This window comes from Bombina bombina, chromosome 2, assembly GCF_027579735.1.
Source record: "Bombina bombina isolate aBomBom1 chromosome 2, aBomBom1.pri, whole genome shotgun sequence".
NCBI lineage: Eukaryota > Metazoa > Chordata > Amphibia > Anura > Bombinatoridae > Bombina > Bombina bombina.
This window is the reverse complement of record NC_069500.1, coordinates 729,481,831-729,502,327: the sequence shown is the minus strand read 5'-3', so window position 1 is coordinate 729,502,327 and position 20,497 is coordinate 729,481,831. Positions and strand designations below refer to the sequence as shown.

The window sequence follows — 20,497 nt, the reverse complement described above, 5'->3', positions numbered from 1 at the left end:
GACCTTCTTGGATCATGGGTAGGATGGTCCGAATAGTTTCCATTTTGAAAGATGGAACTCTGAGGAATTTGTTTAAGATCTTTAGATCCAAAATTGGTCTGAAGGTTCCCTCTTTTTTGGGAACCACAAACAGATTTGAATAAAAACCCTGTCCTTGTTCCGTCCGCGGAACTGGATGGATCACTCCCATAACTAGGAGGTCTTGCACACAGCGTAGGAATGCCTCTTTCTTTATCTGATTTGCAGATAGCCTTGAAAGATGAAATCACCCTTGTGGAGGGGAAGCTTTGAAGTCCAGAAGATATCCCTGAGATATGATCTCCAACGCCCAGGGATCCTGAACATCTCTTGCCCACGCCTGGGCGAAGAGAGAAAGTCTGCCCCCTACTAGATCCGTCGCCGGATAGGGGGCCGTTCCTTCATGCTGTCTTAGAGGCAGCAGCAGGCTTTCTGGCCTACTTGCCTTTGTTCCAGGACTGGTTAGGTTTCAGGCCTGCTTAGATTGAGCAAAAGTTCCCTCTTGTTTTGAAGCGGAGGAAGTTGATGCTGCACCTGCCTTGAAATTTCAAAAGGCATGAAAATTAGACTGTTTGGCCTTTGCTTTGGCCCTGTCCTGAGGAAGGGTGTGACCCTTACCTCCAGTAATGTCAGCAATAATTTCCTTCAAACCAGGCCCGAATAAGGTCTGACCCTTGAAAGGAATGTTGAGTAATTTAGACTTCAAAGTCACGTCAGCTGACCAGGATTTAAGCCATAGCGCGCTACGTGCTTGGATGGCGAATCCGGAATTCTTAGCCGTTAGTTTAGTCAAATGAACAATGGCATCAGAAACAAATGAGTTAGCTAGCTTAAGTGTTCTAAGCTTGTCAATAATTTCAGTCAATGAAGCTGTATGGATGGCCTCTTCCAGGGCCTCAAACCAGAATGCCGCCGCGGCCGTGACAGGCGCAATGCATGCAAGGGGCTGTAAAATAAAACCTTGTTGAATAAACATTTTAAGGTAACCCTCCAATTTTTTATCCATTGGATCTGAAAAAGCACAACTGTCTTCAACCGGGATAGTAGTACGCTTTGCTAAAGTAGAAACTGCTCCCTCCACCTTAGGGACCGTCTGCCATAAGTCCCGTGTAGTGGCGTCTATTGGAAACATTTTTCTAAATATAGGAGGTGGGGAAAAAGGCACACCCGGTCTATCCCACTCCTTGCTAATAATTTCTGTAAGCCTTTTAGGTATAGGAAAAACATCAGTACACACCGGCACCGCATAGTATTTATCCAGCCTACACAATTTCTCTGGTACTGCAACTGTGTTACAGTCATTCAGAGCAGCTAATACCTCCCCAAGCAACACACGGAGGTTCTCAAGCTTAAATTTAAAATTAGAAATCTCTGAATCAGGTTTCCCCGAATCAGAAATGTCACCCACAGACTGAAGCTCTCCGTCCTCATGATCTGCATATTGTGACGCAGTATCAGACATGGCCCTTACAGCATCTGCGCGCTCTGTATTTCTCCTAACCCCAGAGCAATCGCGCTTGCCTCTTAATTCAGGCAACCTGGATAATACCTCTGACAGGGTATTATTCATGATTGCAGCCATGTCCTGCAAGGTAATCGCTATGGGCGTCCCTGATGTAATTGGCGCCATATTAGCGTGCATCCCCTGAGCGGGAGGCGAAGGGTCTGACACGTGGGGAGAGTTAGTCGGCATAACTTCCCCCTCGTCAGAATCTTCTGGTGATAATTCTTTTACATTTAAAGACTGATCTTTACTGTTTAAGGTGAAATCAATACATTTAGTACACATTCTTCTATGGGGCTCCACCATGGCTTTCAAACATAATGAACAAGTAGTTTCCTCTGTGTCAGACATGTTTAAACAGACTAGCAATGAGACTAGCAAGCTTGGAAAACACTTTAAACAAGTTTTCAAGCAATATAAAAAACGTTACTGCACCTTTAAGAAACACAAATTTTGTCAAAATTTGAAATAACAGTGAAAAAAGGCAGTTAAACTAACTAAATTTTTACAGTGTATGTAACAAGTTAGCAGAGCATTGCACCCACTTGCAAATGGATGATTAACCCCTTAATACCCAAAACGGAATAATAAATGACAAAAACGTTTTTTCAAACAGTCACAACAACTGCCACAGCCCTACTGTGGCTTTTTACCTCCCTCAAAAACGACTTTGAAGCCTTTTGAGCCCTCCAGAGATGTCCTCGATCATGCAGGAAGAAGCTGGATGTCTGTGTCTGTAATTTTTGCTGTGCAAAAAAACGGCAAAATAGGCCCCTCCCACTCATATTACAACAGTGGAAAGCCTAAGGAAACTGTTTCTAGGCAAAATTCAAGCCAGCCATGTGGAAAAAAACTAGGCCCCAATAAGTTTTATCACCAAATACATATAAAAACGATTAAACATGCCAGCAAACGTTATATAATACATTTTTATAAGAGTATGTATCTCTATTAATAAGCTTGATACCAGTCGCTCTCACTGCATTTAAGGCTTTACTTACATTTAGTTCGGTATCAGCAGCATTTTCTAGCAAATTCCATCCCTAGAAAAATATTTTAACTGCACATACCTTATTGCAGGAAAACCTGCACGCCATTCCCTCTCTGAAGTTACCTCACTCCTCAGAATATGTGAGAACAGCCATGGATCTTAGTTACTTCTGCTAAGATCATAGAAAACGCAGGCAGATTCTTCTTCTAAATACTGCCTGAGATAAACAGTACACTCCGGCACCATTTAAAAATAAACTTTTGATTGAAGAATAAACTAAGTATAAAACACCACACTCCTCTTACGACCTCCATCTTGGTTGAGGCTTGCAAGAGAATGACTGGATATGACAGCTGGGGGAGGAGCTATATAGCAGCTCTGCTGAGGGTGATCCTCTTGCAACTTCCTGTTGGGAAGGAGAATATCCCACAAGTAATGGATGATCCGTGGACTGGATACACTTAACAAGAGAAAGATATTTTCTAAAACACCCAATAGAAGAAGTCAAAAGAGTAGAAATAGAAGAAAAGAACAGAGATTCATACACACAGATTTAAAAAAATAAATCAAATTTGTTTCCTACCCATGAAAAGGGAGATAACTTCAAATTATCTGAGAAAAGTGTTAAGAGATTTAGAAACCCAAAATGATGAATATGTCCCATTGAATTTAAATAAAGAAGAAAGCAAAGCCCTAAGGGATCTCAGAAATAACAACATAGTAATTAAACAGGCGGATAAGGGTATAGGGGTCGTGATTATGGACACCACAGAATATCTAAATGAAGCAAACAGAATTTTAAATGATGTAAGTACATTAATAAAATTAAGAGGTAATCCTAAAAAAAACATAATACAATCTAGGTAAAATACTTTTGGAAGCAAGAGAAAAAAAAAGGTCTGATTAATCAAAAGGAATTTTTATTTTTAGATATCAGATACCCCAGAACTCCTATATTTTATTGGTTACCTAAAATTCATAAAAGTCTCACGAATCCACCCGGCCGACCTATAATCTCAGGGATAAATTCCCTTACTTCCAACCTTTCCAAATTTGTAGATACATTTCTTCAAAAATATGCAACAGATTTAAAATCACACTTGAAAGATTCAACACATTTTTTAAAAGAAGTACAGAAATCAAAATGGTGTGACCAATATATAATGGTGACATGCGATGTGTCGGCATGGTTTACAACATTGACCACACACTTGGGATTAAAGCTGTTAAATATTTCTTAGACAGAGACAAAGACCTACCATTGGAACAGAATACATTTATTTTGGATTGTATTAATTTCATCCTTAGAAATAATTTCCACTTCAATGGCAATTTCTATTTACAGAGCAAAGGGACAGCAATGGGTACCAAGTTCGCGCCCAGTTATGCCAATTTGTTCATGGGCTGGTTTGAGGAATCTCTAACCAATGACAGCCCCTGGAGCGCGAACTTGGTATCCTTTAAAAGGTTAATTGATAACATTTTCTTCCTGTGGAAGGGAGATATAGAACTCCTCGAAATCTTCATTGAAGATCTGAATAACAATGATACCGGTTTAAAGGGCCACTGTAAGTAAATATTTTCTATGCCTGTTACTAACTACCCCAAATACGCTTTTTATCAATAGCATTTCATTAACATATCTCTACCGTATAGCAGAAATCTTGTCTGCAAATTTAATTGTTTTCCAAACCCACTCTGTGGGTATCCTTTGCTCTGTACCAATCCAATTACAATACCTAGGTTTCAAAATGGCGCTTTAAACACAAAGTTATTGGTTTAAGTATTTTGAACATGCAGTGCTGAAAATAGTGGGCAGGATAACGTGACATCATCGGCGAATAAAAGATATAACTTTTAGAACGTTATGAAACTTCGTTTTGGAGAAAATATAGGTCAGTAGGTTTATTAACTTTAATATGTTAGTTGTTTAGCTTAAAAATTATAACAGAAAGTAATCCTTTAACTTTTACAAGTGAAAAAAGTAAAAAAACAATACATTTCCTTGATATCGAAATTAATATTATAAATAATCTGATTACCATGAAAACTTTCTTTAAACCCATAGATGCAAACAACTACATCTATGTAGAAAGCTGCCATTTAGACAAATGGGTACAAAATATACCGAAAAGTCAATTCATCAGAATTAGAAAAAACTGCAGCAACATAGAAGACAAGAAGACTATGATACACAATCATCTATTCTAAAACAAAGGTTCTTAGTAGTAATTAATCAAAGTTTGAGAATCCTAATGAAAATGATAAATTAACTATACCATTTGTCACAACCTTTAACGAACAACATAGATCTATTAAAAAGATCCTTAATAGACATTGGCATCTAATTGAAAAAGATCACATCCTGGGTGACCATGTGAAACACCATCCTGAGATCATTTTTAAAAAAAGCAAATAATCTAAAAAACACTTTGGCCCCTAGTGATTTAAAAAAAAAAAAAAAAAATCTTAAGGACAGGGACCTTCTGGGAAATGATATTAAAGTGTGGCCTGCGAATTCAGTAGTAAGATGAAGAAAGTCGTTTCCACCACAAATAATAAGGAATTTGAATAACAAGACACAATACGCTGTTCTGATAAAGGTATTATATACTTGATTGAATGTCCGTGCCATAAGCAGTATTTGGGACAAACCCAACGAATTCTGAGAGATTTAGGGAGCACCTCTGTAATATCAAGAATGGTTTTGAAGGGCACTTACTATCTAAGCACTTTAAAGAGGCCCATAATCAAAGTGCTAAGGGAATGAAATATTGGGGAATCCAAAAAGTAAGGAAAGATTGGAGGGGGGACGACGACTATGAAAGAAAAATATTGCATCAAGAAGCAAACTTAATATTCAATATGGGAACCCTTACCCCTACAAATATAGGATATCTGATTATATATTCCAACTTGAAAAAAGCTTTTAGGATTGTGGGATAGTAGAGAATTCATATATGTACATATGTTTATTAATATTTTAAAATACACAAATAATAATAATTGCAGATAAAAAAAACAAAAGACCACTAACATTTATATTTTTGTATTGTATATGTAATTACTGTAAGTGTGACAGTTATATTCTTTTTATAACCCCACTTTGAAATAATTGATCATATTGTTAAGGAGGTTTACTTTAAACAGGACCCTCTCTGGAGTATGTATACAAACGTGAAGGAAGCTGTCAAACCCTAATGAATCTGTTAATTAACATTACACCTGTAGAGAGGCGGAACTTCCTTTGGAATCATCACAAGGAACACTAAAAAAAAAGTCAATCTCTGAGCAGTGGATTCATCTTGATAAAGGCCTATGACAGGCTGAAACGAGTAGATGAGAATCCATTGCCTTATGTGAACAGAGCACTCTGTATACGGGATTGCTGGATATTCTATAACCGGATGATAACGGATTGACAAAGTGTGTATGTTTTTAAACATAACGCTGAAAAGCCAGTACCCGATTGGCAGCCTAAGCACATGTGACCAGCCGTATGCAGAAGTAATTTCCACGAGCTGTACTCAGTTATGGCAGCGGAGGGGATGATCGCCTAATGATACAAGCGCTGAAACCAAGTGCTACCACATCCTAGAAAGAAGGTAAAGTGGTGGAGTATACCGGGCGACCCATTACTACATGAAAAAAAGGTACTGAATGAAATAATACAACTATTGCTCCTTTCACTGACTTTCTCTAGGTTAAGATAACCTTGTATGTATGTATTGGGTAGTTGTAAAGCGCGGCTAATTACCCATAAGGGTCTCAAGGCGCTGCTCATTTTATCAACCTCGGAAGGATGAAAGGCTGAGTGGACCTCACCGGGGATCGATCCTTCAACCCTTGGGTTGCTACAGAACTCAGCCACAGTGCCTTAGCATGCTGACCTATCTGTCCGGCTGTCACAGCTTCATTGAAGTAATTACTACCAAGTTTCAAACAAGACTTTACTTATTTAATCAATTTTGAAGGATTCCTATTGTCTTAATAGGTGACATTTACAAAATAATCCTGGACTTTGTGCATTATCGATTTCATTGCATTTTATATACTTAACTTGTTTTTAATAATTGTTGTTTAACAGTGTATCCACCAGTGGGGGAATACTGTTGTTGCCATTTATATCTGACATATACATATATATTTTAGTAAATGAATTACATTTGACTAATTTTATTACTAAAATATTATTCCATACAGACACGGCTTGGCTTTTTTAGCGCATCTTTTTTATTAGATTTCTGTTTTAGGATTGGTTGCAGAGAACTATCCTTTTGGGAGTTGTTAACCGTTTTCCATATACCAACAGATCAACCTATTGTTTTAGATTATAAACACCACATGACTAGGGTGACCACACTGCCGCTTTAAAAAGGGACATATATGAAAAATACATATATTAGGGCTGTTTTCAGGGCTGTTTAAAGAAATGGTTTGTATAAGAACCTTGAGATGTGTATTTTTCATATGTGTCCCTTTTTAAAGCGGCAATATGGTCACCCCACACATGACCAACCCAGAGAAAACATTGGAATTGCTTATTCTATAAAAAAATAGGTTCACAAACAAGCTAATATCTTATTGTGTAATTGCTGTGAATTTGAAACTAACCAGGTTCTCACAAAAAATATTTCGAACACACCAGTAATTAATAGTTACTGCTTGCTTACTTTCCAGAAATTCCATCTTGGAGTGGTGCGTGGTGATAGACATAGCATTGAATCCCCCAGTCGGTTCGGTACTGCGCTTCCCTCTGTTCGTCACAATGGAATGAAGTACACTTGTCTTTCCAGATCCATCCAGTCCTAACACCAACACTTGTTTAAATGGCTTATCCTTTTGTAGAAATAGAGAAAATAAGAGGATGTTGTAAAGCTATATAAATGGAAAGCAACTGCAGTATATCTGTAGGCAAAAAATATTATTGTTGTATTCAATAAAACATGATTTCCCACTAAACCATAGGATGTACAGAGGTCATAAAATATGTCATGGTGTTTTGAGCTCACATCCACCAAAGTAGCCCTAAGGGTCTCTAAGGGTGCCAATATAAATGAGGGCTGGGATTGAGGTGGTAGAGGAAGGCCTTTTGTGCCCCCGCCCTTGGGCCTACCAACGCCTGCCAGCTGCTTGACATTTATACCTTTAGTCTTCTAATAGTTTAGCTCAATTTAATGTTATCTACTAGATTTATGAATGCTTTAAATTCTGATCATTTTAACAATTTGTACTTGTGCCAAGATAGGTTGATATTGCTTAAGTATAGGACTGTTTACAGCTATTTAATATAAATCCATATAATAAAGTCACAGCACCACAAATATCTTCAAAGGATATTACCTTTATTCAACAGAAAACAAGCGAAGTTTCAGCCTCAGAGGCCTTAATCATGAGTCAGAGGTGCCTTATAGAAAATGCAGAGTGGGAGGTGCTGGGCGCTAATACTAGATGAGACAAAAGCATCCTCAAATCAGCACCAAAAAATCCCCCTTCAACTTAGGAATTAAAGAAATTGTGCTATCACAGAGAGTGGCCATGCCCTAACTAATAGTGGTAAAGAAAAACTTAACTTGTATTCAAATAATAAAAACATTACATAAATACTAAAAAAACAGGCTCCCCTTTGGATCGGACCACAAAACATAATTTATGTAAGAACTTACCTGATAAATTAATTTCTTTCATATTGGCAAGAGTCCATGAGCTAGTGACGTATGGGATATACAATCCTACCAGGAGGGGCAAAGTTTCCCAAACCTCAAAATGCCTATAAATACACCCCTCACCACACTCACAATTCAGTTTAACGAATAGTCAAGAAGTGGGGTGAAAAAGAAAGGAGTAAAAAGCATCAACAAAGGAATTTGGAAATAATTGTGCTTTATACAAAAAAATCATAACCACCATAAAAAGGGTGGGTCTCATGGACTCTTGCCAATATGAAAGAAATTAATTTATCAGGTAAGTTCTTACATAAATTATGTTTTCTTTCATGTAATTAGCAAGAGTCCATGAGCTAGTGACGTATGGGATAGCAATACCCAAGATGTGGAACTCCATGCAAGATTCACTAGAGAGGGAGGGATACAAATAAAAACAGCCATTTTCCACTGAAAAAAAATAATCCACAACCCAAAATATAAGTTAATTCTCATAAATGTGAGGGAAAAAACTTAAATCAAAAGCAGAAAAATCAAACTGAAACAGCTGCCTGAAGAACTTTTCTACCAAAAACTGCTCCCGAAGAAGCAAATACTTCAAAATGGTAGAATTTAGTAAATGTATGCAAAGAAGACCAAGTAGCAGCTTTGCAAATCAGTTCAACTGAAGCTTCATTCTTAAAAGCCCAGGAAGTGGAAACTGATCTAGTAGAATGAGCTGTAATTCTCTGAGGCAGGGCTTGACCCGACTCCAAATAAGCTTGATGAATCAAAAGTTTTAACCATGAGGCCAAGGAAACGGTGGAAGCCTTCTGACCTTTCCTGGAACCAGAAAAGATAACAAATAGATTAGAAGTTTTCCTGAAATCTTTAGTAGCTTCAACATAATATTTCAAAGCTCTCACCACATCCAAAGAATGTAAAGATCTCTCCAAAGAATTCTTAGGATTAGGACACAAGGAAGGAACAACAATTTCTCTATTAATGTTGTTAGAATTTACAACCTTAGGAAGAAATTTAAATGAAGTCTGCAAAACTGCCTTATCCTGATGAAAAATCAGAAAAGGAGATTCACAAGAGAGAGTGGATAATTCAGAAACTCTTATAGCAGAAGAGATGGCCAAAAGAAACAACACTTTCCAAGAAAGTAGTTTAATGTCCAAAGAGTGCATAGGCTCAAACAGAGGAGCCTGTAAAGCCTTCAAAACTAAGTTAAAGGGCCACTAAACCCAAAATCTTTCTTTCATGATTCAGATACAGAATAGAAATTTATACAACAATCCAATTTACTTCCATTATTTATTTTGTTTCATTTTTTAAATATCCTTAGTTGAAGAAAAAGAAATGCACATGGTGAGCCAATCACACAAGGATTCTATGTGCAGCAACCAATCAGCAGCTAGTGAGCATATCTTGATATGCTTTTCATCAAAGAATATCAAGAGAATAAAACAAATTAGATAATATAAGTAAATTAGAAATATGTTTAAAATTGCATTCTCTTTCTAAATCATAAAAGAAAAAATGTCGGTGGCATGTCCCTTTAAGACTCCAAGGAGGAGAGATTGATTTAATGACAGGCTTGATACGAACCAAAGCCTGCACAAAACAATGAAACTCAGGAAGTTTAGCAATCTTTCTGTGAAATAAAACAAAAAGAGCAGAGATTTGTCCTTTCAAGGAACTTGCAGACAAACCTTTATCCAAACCATCCTGAAGAAACTGTAAAATTCTAGGAATTCTAAAAGAATGCCAAGAGAATTTATGAGAAGAACACCATGAAATGCAAGTCTTCCAAACTCGATAATACATTTTTCTAGAAACAGATTTACGAGCCTGCAACATAGTATTAATCACTGAGTCAGAGAAACCTCTATGACAAGCACTAAGCGTTCAATTTCCATAACTTCAAATTTAATGATTTGAGAACCTGATGGAAAAACGGACCTTGATATAGAAGGTCTGGCCTTAATGGAAGTGGCCAAGGTTGGCAAACTGGACATCCGAACAAGATCCGCATACCAAAACCTCTGAGGCCATGCTGGAGCCACCAGCAGCACAAACGATTGCTCCATGATGATTTTGGAGATCACTCTTGGAAGAAGAACTAGAGGCGGGAAAATATAAGCAGTTTGATAACACCAAGGAAGTGTCAATGCATCCACTGCTTCTGCCTGAGGATCCCTGGACCTGGACAGGTACCTGGGAAGTTTTTCATTTAGATGCGATGCCATCAGATCTATTTCTGGAAGCCCCCACATCTGAACAATTTGAGAAAACACATCTGGGTGTAGAGGCCATTCTCCCGGATGTAAAGTCTGACGACTGAGGTAATCCGCTTCCCAATTGTCTATACCGTGGATATGAACCGCAGAAATTAGACAGGAGCTGGATTCCGCCCAAACAAGTATCCAAGATACTTGTTTCATAGCTTGAGGACTGTGAGTCCCACCCTGATGATTGATATATGCCACAGTTGTGATATTGTCTGTCTGAAAACAAATTAACGGTTCTCTCTTCAACAGAGGCCAAAACTGAAGAGCCCTGAGAATCGCACGGAGTTCCAAAATATGGATTGGTAATCTTGCCTCTTGAGATTTCCAAACCCCTTGTGCTGTCAGAGATCCCCAAACAACTCCCCAACCTGAAAGACTCGCATCTGTTGTGATCACAGACCAGGTTAGATGAACGAAAGAGGCCCCTAAAATTATACAATGGTGATCCAACCACCAAGTCAGAGAAAGTCGAACATTGGGATTTAAGGATATTAATTGTGATATCCTTGTATAATCCCTGCACCATTGGTTCAGCATACAAAGCTGGAGAGGTCTCATATGAAAACGAGCAAAGGGGATTGCGTCCGATGCTGCAGTCATGAGACCTAAAACTTCCATGAACATAGCTACTGAAGGGAATGACTGAGACTGAAGGTTCCGACAGGCTGCAACCAATTTCAAACGTCTCTTGTCTGTTAGAGACAAAGTCATGGACACTGAATTTATCTGGAAACCTAAAAAGGTTACCTTTGTCTGAGGAATCAAAGAACTTTTTGGTAAATTGATCCTTCAGCCATGTCTTTGAAGAAACAACACTAGTTGATTCGTGTGAGATTCTGCAGAATGTAAAGACTGAGCGAGTACCAAGATATTGTCCAAATAAGGAAATACCGCAATACCCCGCTCTCTGATTATAGAGAGTAGGGCACCTAGAACCTTTGAAAAGATTCTTGGAGATGTCGCTAGGCCAAAAGGAAGAGCAACAAATGCTTGTCTAGAAAAGAGAATCTCAGGATGAATCGTAATATGAAGATATGCATCCTGTAAATCTATTGTGGACATATAATGCCCTTGCTGAACAAAAGGCAGAATAGTCCTTTATAGTCACCATTTTGAAAGTTGGTACTCTTACATATCGCTTCAAAATCTTTAGATCCAAAACTGGTCTGAATGAATTTTCTTTCTTTGGGACAATAAATAGATTTGAATAAAACCCCAGACCCTGTTCCTGAAATGGAACTGGCATGATTACCCCTGATAACTCCAGGTCTGAAACACACTTCAGGAAAACCTGAGACTTTACTGGGCTTGCCAGAATGCGTAAGAGAAAAAAAACTCTTCTCACAGGCGTTCTTACTCTGAATCCTATTCAGTACCCCTGAGAGACAATCTGAATCCAATGATTTTGGACCGAATTGATCCAAACATCTTTGAAAAAAATTAATCTGCCCCCTACTAGCTGAGCTGGAATGAGGGCCACACCTTCATGTGGACTTGGGGGCTGGTTTTGATCTCTTAAATGGCTTGGATTTATTCCAATTTGAAGAAGGCTTCCAATTGGAAGCAGATTCCTTGGGGGAAGGATTAGGTTTCTGTTCCTTATTTTGTCGAAAGGAACGAATACGGTTAGAAGCTTTAGATTTACCTTTAGGTCTTTTATCCTGAGGCAAAAAACTCCCTTCCCCCAGTGACAGTTGAAATTATTGAATCCAACTGAGAACTAAATAATTTATTACCTTGGAAAGAAAGAGATAGTAATCTGGACTTAGAAGTCATATCAGCATTCCAAGATTTGAGCCACAGAGCTCTTCTAGCTAAAATAGCTAAAGACATAGATTTAACATCAATTTTGATAATATCAAAAATGGCATCACAAATGAAATTATTAGCATGTTGAATCAACTTAACAATGCTAGACAAATCATGATCCGATAGTTGTTGCGATAACCAAAAAGTTGAAGCAGCTGCAACATCAGCCAAATAAAGATGATATGAATATAAATAAGCTTTCCTTAGATAAGATTCAAGTTTCCTATCTAAAGGATCATTAAAAGAAGTACTATCTTCCGTAGGAATGGTAGTAACGTTTAGCAAGAGTAGAGATAGCCCCATCAACTTTGGGGATCTTTTCCCAAAACTCCAATCTAACTGCTGGCAAAGGATACAATTTTTAAACCTTGAAGGAATAAAAGAAGTACCAGGCCTATTCCATTCTTTAGAAATTATATCAGAAATAGCATCAGGAACTGGAAAACCCTCTAGAATAACCACAGGTGGTTTATAAACAGAATTTAAATGTTTACTAGTTTTAATATCAAGAGGACTAGTTTCCCCCATATTGAATGTAATCAACACTTCTTTTAACAAAGAACAAATATACTCCATTTTAAATAAATAAGAGGATTTGTCAGTGTCAATATCTGAGGCAGGATCTTCTGAATCAGATAGATCCTCATCAGAGAAGGATAATTCAGTAATGTTGCTGGTCATTTGAAATTTCATCAACCTTATGAGAATTTTTAAAAGACCTTTTACGTTTATTAGAAGGCGGAATGGCAGACAAAGCCTTCGGAATAGAAACAGAAATAAATTCTTTTAAATTTACAGGTATATCTTGTGCATTAAATGTTGAGGGAACAGCAACAGGTAATTTACTACTACTGATGGATACATTCTCTGTATATAAAAGTTTATCATGACAACTATTACAAACCACAGCTGGAGGTATAACCTCCACAAGTTTACAACAAATGCACATACCTTTGGTAGAACTGTTATCAGGCCACAGGGTTCCAACAGTGATTTCTGAGACAGGATCAGATTGAGACATCTTGCAAATATAAGAGAAAAAAAACAAACATATAAAGAAAAATTATCAATTTCCTTATATGGCAGTTTCAGGAATGGGAAAAAATGCAAACAGCATAGCCCTCTGACATAGAAAAAAGGCAGGATAAATACATTTTTCCCCAAACAATGCATTTCCCAGATATGAAACCGACAGTCCGCAAAAGGAAATATACTGAAACCTGAATAATGGCAAATATAAATACAATACATATATTTAGAACTTTATATAAATACATAAAGTGCCAAACCATAGCTGAGAGTGCCTTAAGTAACAAAAGCATACTTACCAGAAGACACCAATCCACATATAGCAGATAGCCAAACCAGTACTGAAACAGTATCAGTAGAGGTAATGGAATATGAGAGTATATCGTCGATCTGAAAAGGGAGGTAGGAGATGAATCTCTACGACTGATAACAGAGAACCTATGAAATAGATCCCCGTGAGGAAAACCATCGTATTCAATAGGTGATACTCCCTTCACATCCCTCTGACATTCGCTGTACTCTGAGAGGAATCGGGCTTCAAAATGCTGAGAAGCGCATATCAACGTAGAAATCTAGCACAAACTTACTTCACCACCTCCATAGGAGACAAAGGTTGTAAAACTGAATTGTGGGTGTGGTGAGGGGTGTATTTATAGGCATTTTGAGGTTTGGGAAACTTTGCCCCTCCTGGTAGGATTGTATATCCCATATGTCACTAGCTCATGGACTCTTGCCAATTACATGAAAGAAACATTTATATATAGTTAAAGGGACAGTAAAGTCAAATTAAACTTAAGTGGATTGGATAGCGTGTGACATTTAAAAAAAATAAAATAATTTATGCTTACCTGATAAATTTATTTCTCTTGTAGTGTATCCAGTCCACGGATCATCCATTACTTGTGGGATATTCTCCTTCCCAACAGGAAGTTGCAAGAGGATCACCCACAGCAGAGCTGCTATATAGCTCCTCCCCTTACTGCCATATCCAGTCATTCGACCGAAACAAGCCGAGAAAGGAGAAACCATAGGGTGCAGTGGTGATTGTAGTTTAATTAAAATTTAGACCTGCCTGAAAAGGATAGGGCGGGCCGTGGACTGGAAACACTACAAGAGAAATAAATTTATCAGGTAAGCATAAATCATGTTTTCTCTTGTTAAGTGTATCCAGTCCACGGATCATCCATTACTTGTGGGATACCAATACCAAAGCTAAAGTACACGGATGATGGGAGGGACAAGGCAGGAACTTAACCGGAAGGAACCACTGCCTGTAGAACCGTTCTCCCAAAAACAGCCTCCGAAGAAGCAAAAGTATCACATTTGTAAAATTTGGAAAAAGTATGAAGGGAAGACCAAGTTGCAGCCTTGCAAATCTGTTCAACAGAGGCCTCATGTTTAAAGGCCCAGGTGGAAGCCACAGCTCTAGTAGAATGAGCTGTAATCCTTTCAGGAGGCTGCTGTCCAGCAGTCTCATAGGCTAAACTGATTATACTCCGAAGCCAAAAAGAAAGAGAGGTTGCCGAGGCCTTCTGACCTCTCCTCTGTCCAGAGTAAACAACAAACAGGTTAAATGTTTGGCGAAAATCTTTAGTAGCCTGCAAGTAAAACTTCAAGGCACGGACTACGTCTAGATTATGCAAAAGACGTTCCTTCTTTGAAGAAGGATTAGGACATAATGATGGAACAACAATCTCTTGATTGATATTCTTGTTAGAAACCACCTTAGGTAAAAACCCAGGTTTTGTACGCAGAACAACTTTATCTGAATGAAAGATCAGATAAGGAGAATCACAATGTAAGGCAGATAATTCCGAGACTCTTCGAGCTGAGGAAAAAGCCATCAGAAAAATAACTTTCTATGAAAGAAGTTTGATATCAATAGAATGAAGGGGTTCAAACGGAACCCCTTGAAGAACTTTAAGAACCAAGTTTAAGCTCCATGGAGGAGCAACAGGTTTAAACACAGGCTTAATTCTAACTAAAGCCTGACAAAATGCCTGAACGTCTGGAACTTCTGCCAGACGCTTGTGTAAAAGAATAGACAGAGCAGAAATCTGTCCCTTTAAAGAACTAATAATCCTTTGTCCAAACCCTCTTGGAGGAAGGACAATATCCTAGGAATCCTAACCCTACTCCATGAGTAATTCTTGGCTTCACACCAATGAAGATATTTACGCCATATCTTGTGGTAAATTTTCCTGGTGACAGGCTTTCGTGCCTGTATTAAGGTATCAATTACTGACTTGGAGAAGCCACGCTTTGATAGGATCAAGCGTTCAATCTCCATGCAGTCAGTCTCAGAGAAAGTAGATTCGGATGATTGAAAGGACCTTGTATTAGAAGGTCTTGTCTCAGAGGCAGAGTCCATGGTGGAAAGGATGACATGTCCACTAGGTCTGCATACCAGGTCCTGCGTGGCCACGCAGGTGCTATCAATATCACCGATGCTCTTTCCTGTTTGATTTTGGCAATCAGACGAGGGAGCAGAGTAAACGGTGGAAACACATAAGCCAGGTTGAAGAACCAAGGCGCTGCTAGAGCATCTATCAGTGCCGCTTCTGGGTCCCTGGACCTGGATCCGTAACAAGGAAGCTTGGCGTTCTGGCGACACGCCATGAGATCCAATTCTGGTTTGCCCCAAGCCAGAAGAGCATTGAATATTGCTCTTAACTCCAGAATATTTATTGGGAGGAGTTTCTCCTCCTGAGTCCATGAACCCTGAGCCTTCACGGAGTTCCAGACTGCACCCCAACCTAGAAGGCTGGCATCTGTTGTTCTGTAAAGATGAGATAAAAACAAACACAGAGGCGCCACATGTGTAGGTCAATAAAACCAAAAAGATCCAATTAGCGACAGAATAAGGGTACTCACAAGCAGGGCAGCACTCACTTGTGCCGGCAGAGGCAAGCTGGTATTTGCAGCAAACCAGCTGGCTGTGTGGCAGATCTGTACCGAATGTGGTCAGCGCTGGAGTTTGCTGGTAGTATTGCCTCTATCCGGTGTCCCAGAGTGTTGTTTCTCCTCAGCTGGAGTTGCACTGTAATTTCATGATGCAAATATGTAATAATCACATAAAAGTCCAAATCAACTGCTGTTGTCACTCCACATGCTGTTACTCTGTGTTTCTACTTTTTAAAACCACTCCTGGTCATCAACGTAGATAATTTCCTAAGCAGCAATGATAATCCAAGGAGTCCAGAAACAAATTTGAAGTCCAAAATACAGGAGGACACAAACAGCAAAGATCTCTTGTAGGAAACACATCCAATGTCAATGGAATTTGACATTGGATGTGTTTCCTACAAGAGATCTTTGCTGTTTGTGTCCTCCTGTATTTTTGACTTCAAAGGGAGATGTCCCTTGTGGAGGAGAAGCTTTGAAGTCCAGAAGATATCCCTGAGATATGATCTCCAACGCCCAGGTATCCTGAACATCTCTTGCCCACGCCTGGGCGAAGATAGAGAGTCTGCCCCCTACTAGATCCGTTGTCTGATAGGGGGCCGCTCCTTCATGCTGTCTTAGAGGCAGCAGCAGGCTTTCTGGCCTGCTTGCCCTTGTTCCAGGACTGGTTAGGTTTCCAGGCCTGCTTGGATTGAGCAAAAGTTCCCTCTTGTTTTGAAGCAGAAGAAGTTGATGCTGCACCTGCCTTGAAATTTCGAAAGGCACGAAAATTAGACTGTTTGGCCTTTGATTTGGCCCTGTCCTGAGGAAGGGTATGACCCTTACCTCCATTAATGTCAGCAATAATTTCCTTCAAACCAGGCCCGAATAAGGTCTGCCCCTTGAAAGGAATGTTGAGTAATTTAGACTTTGAAGTCACATCAGCTGACCAGGATTTGAGCCATAGCGCCCTACGCGCCTGGATGGCGAATCCGGAATTCTTAGCCGTTAGTTTAGTCAAATGAACAACGGCATCAGAAACAAATGAGTTAGCTAGCTTAAGAGTTCTAAGCTTGTCAACAATTTCAGTCAATGGAGCTGTATGGATGGCCTCTTCCAGGGCCTCAAACCAGAATGCCGCCGCAGCAGTGACAGGCGCAATGCATGCAAGGGGCTGTAAAATAAAACCTTGTTGAATAAACATTTTCTTAAGGTAACCCTCTAATTTTTTATCCATTGGATCTGAAAAATCACAACTGTCCTCAACCGGGATAGTGGTACGCTTTGCTAAAGTAGAAACTGCTCCCTCCACCTTAGGGACCGTCTGCCATAAGTCCCGTGTAGTGGCGTCTATTAAAAACATTTTTCTAAATATAGGAGGTGGGGAAAAAGGCACACCCGGTCTATCCCACTCCTTGCTAATAATTTCTGTAAGCCTTTTAGGTATAGGAAAAACATCAGTACACACCGGCACTGCATAGTATTTATCCAGCCTACACAACTTCTCTGGCACTGCAATTGTGTCACAGTCATTCAGAGCAGCTAATACCTCCCCAAGCAATACACGGAGGTTCACAAGCTTAAATTTATAATTAGAAATCTCTGAATCAGGTCTCCCCGATTCAGAGACGTCACCCACAGACTGAAGCTCTCCGTCCTCAGGTTCTGCATATTGTGACGCAGTATCAGACATGGCTCTTACAGCATCTACACGCTCTGTATCTCGTCTAACCCCAGAGCTATCGCACTTGCCTCTCAATTCAGGCAATCTGGATAATACCTCTGACAGGGTATTATTCATGATTGCAGCCATGTCCTGCAAAGTAATCGCTATGGGCGTCCCTGATTTACTTGGCGCCATATTAGTGTGCGTCCCTTGAGGGGGAGGCGAAGGGTCCGACACGTGGGGAGAGTTAGTCGGCATAACTTCCCCCTCGACAGACCCCTCTGGTGACAATTCTTTTATAGATAAAGACTGATCTTTACTATTTAAGGTGAAATCAATACATTTAGTACACATTCTCCTATGGGGCTCCACCATGGCTTTTAAACATAATGAACAAGTATCCTCTGTTTCAGACATGTTTGTACAGACTAGCAATGAGACTAGCAAGCTTGGAAAACACTTTAAAGCAAGTTAACAAGCAATATAAAAAATGTTACTGTGCCTTTAAGAGAAACAAATTTTGACAAAATTTGAAATAAGTGAAAAAAGGCAGTTACACTAACAAAATTTTTACAGTGTATGTAACAAGTCAGCAGAGCATTGCACCCACTTGCAAATGGATGATTAACCCCTTAATAACAAAAACAGAATAATAAATGACAAAAACATTTTTTAAACACAGTCACAACAACTGCCACAGTCTACTGTGATTGTTACCCTCCTCAAACACGACTTTGAAGCCTTCTGAGCCCTTCAGAGATGTCCTGTATCATGCAGAGTGAAGCTGAATATCTCTGTCAGTATTTTTAGCTGCACAGAAAAGCACTAAAATAAGCCCTTCCCACTCATATTGCAACAGTGGAAAGCCTCAGGAACTGTTTCTAGGCAAAAATCAAAACAGCCATGTGGAAAAAACTAGGCCCCAATAAGTTTTGTCACCAAAGCATATATAAAAACGATTAACATGCCAGCAAACGTTTTATATTACACTTTTATAAGAGTATGTATCTCTGTTAATAAGCCTGATACCAGTCGCTATCACTGCATTTAAGGCTTAACTTACATTAATCCGGTATCAGCAGCATTTTTCTAGCAAATTCCATCCCTAGAAATATATTAACTGTACATACCTTATTGCAGGAAAACCTGCACGCCATTCCCCCTCAGAAGTTACCTCACTCCTCAGAATATGTGAGAACGGCAGTGGATCTTAGTTACTTCTGCTAAGATCATAGAAATCACAGGCAGATTCTTCTTCTAATGCTGCCTGAGATGAAACAGTACACTCCGGTACCATTTAAAAATAACAAACTTTTGATTGAAGTTAAAAAACTAACTATAATACACCACTCTCCTCTTACTACGTCCATCTTTGTTGAGAGTTGCAAGAGAATGACTGGATATGGCAGTGAGGGGAGGAGCTATATAGCAGCTCTGCTGTGGGTGATCCTCTTGCAACTTCCTGTTGGGAAGGAGAATATCCCACAAGTAATGGATGATCCGTGGACTGGATACACTTAACAAGAGAAAATCAATTTACTTCTATTATCAAGTTTGCTTAGTTCTCTTGATATCATTTGTTAAATAGTAATCTTCAGGAGCATGCACATGTCTTAAGCCCTCTGGAAGCAGCGGGTGCAATACTGTTCATAGCAATGTTATACATAGTTGCAAACACTTCTGCCATAGACTGCTAAAGAAACGTGCACACTCCTAAACTATTAGTCTGCCTAGGTTTACTATTCAACAACGGGTACAAAGTGAGCAAAGTAAATATTAAAGTTTTTAAAATTGCATCCTCTATCTGAATCATAAACATTTTTACTTTACTGTCCCTTTAATACAGCAGGAACCGTAAATTGAAATAGAATAATTGTCCCTACTGATACATGTGGCACAAACTGAAAAAGTGATCCCTTTTTGTGATTGTGAATAATCTACACTGTCTGTGGCTGTGAAAAAAGGGGTGGCCACTGTTTGCATGTCCCTCTACAACAATTATTTCAGGAATATAAATGTGTTTCCATGTAGGCGCAATGTGATGTCTCTAATATCACTAATAGAATCAGATAACATCTCTATAGTATGTTCTAATTACCCAAGGGGACTTCAGACCACTAGTCTTATTGGAGAATGTTTTTTTTCTCTTTCAGTTGTTTACTACACTTTCTATATATAGCTTTACATGTTTTTTGAATCTATATTTTGTAGCAAAGCACCCGGAGCTGGTCATTAGAACTATTACAATATCACCTGGAGCTGGTTATTTAGAATTATTACAATATCACCTGGAGCTGGTGATTAGAACTAATACAATATCACCTGGAGCTGGTCATTAGAACTATTAAAATATCACCTGGAGCTGGTTATTTAGAATTATTACAATATCACCTGGAGCTGGTGATTAGAACTAATACAATTCCTATCTTAGGTACAAGGAGCGCCTATACTAAAAGGCAAAGACACATAATAAAATTAGATAAATATTTTAATGAAATATATAAGATGTAAATATCATGGATCCAAATTGATTAATCACACCTGTTAGTTATAAAACGTTGTTTAGCCTGCTGTTAATTTATGTGCAGAGGCAATAACCTACTGGTTTTCATTATTGGACTAGGATTACCCATTATTGGACTACGATCACTTATCAGG

The 20,497-nt window shown here is 38.9% G+C and overlaps 1 protein-coding gene across 2 annotated transcripts in view; it reads right to left on the bottom strand.

Moving 5' to 3' along the window:
• The window catches only part of LOC128647971 (E3 ubiquitin-protein ligase TRIM23), an 86,079-nt gene that overhangs the window by 10,528 nt on the left and 55,054 nt on the right, over positions 1 to 20,497 (bottom strand). For both annotated transcript variants that reach the window (XM_053700648.1, XM_053700647.1), the window contains one exon: positions 7,187 to 7,352. In XM_053700648.1, the coding sequence (XP_053556623.1) occupies positions 7,187 to 7,352 (166 nt within the window). The remainder of the gene's footprint in view (positions 1 to 7,186; positions 7,353 to 20,497) is intronic.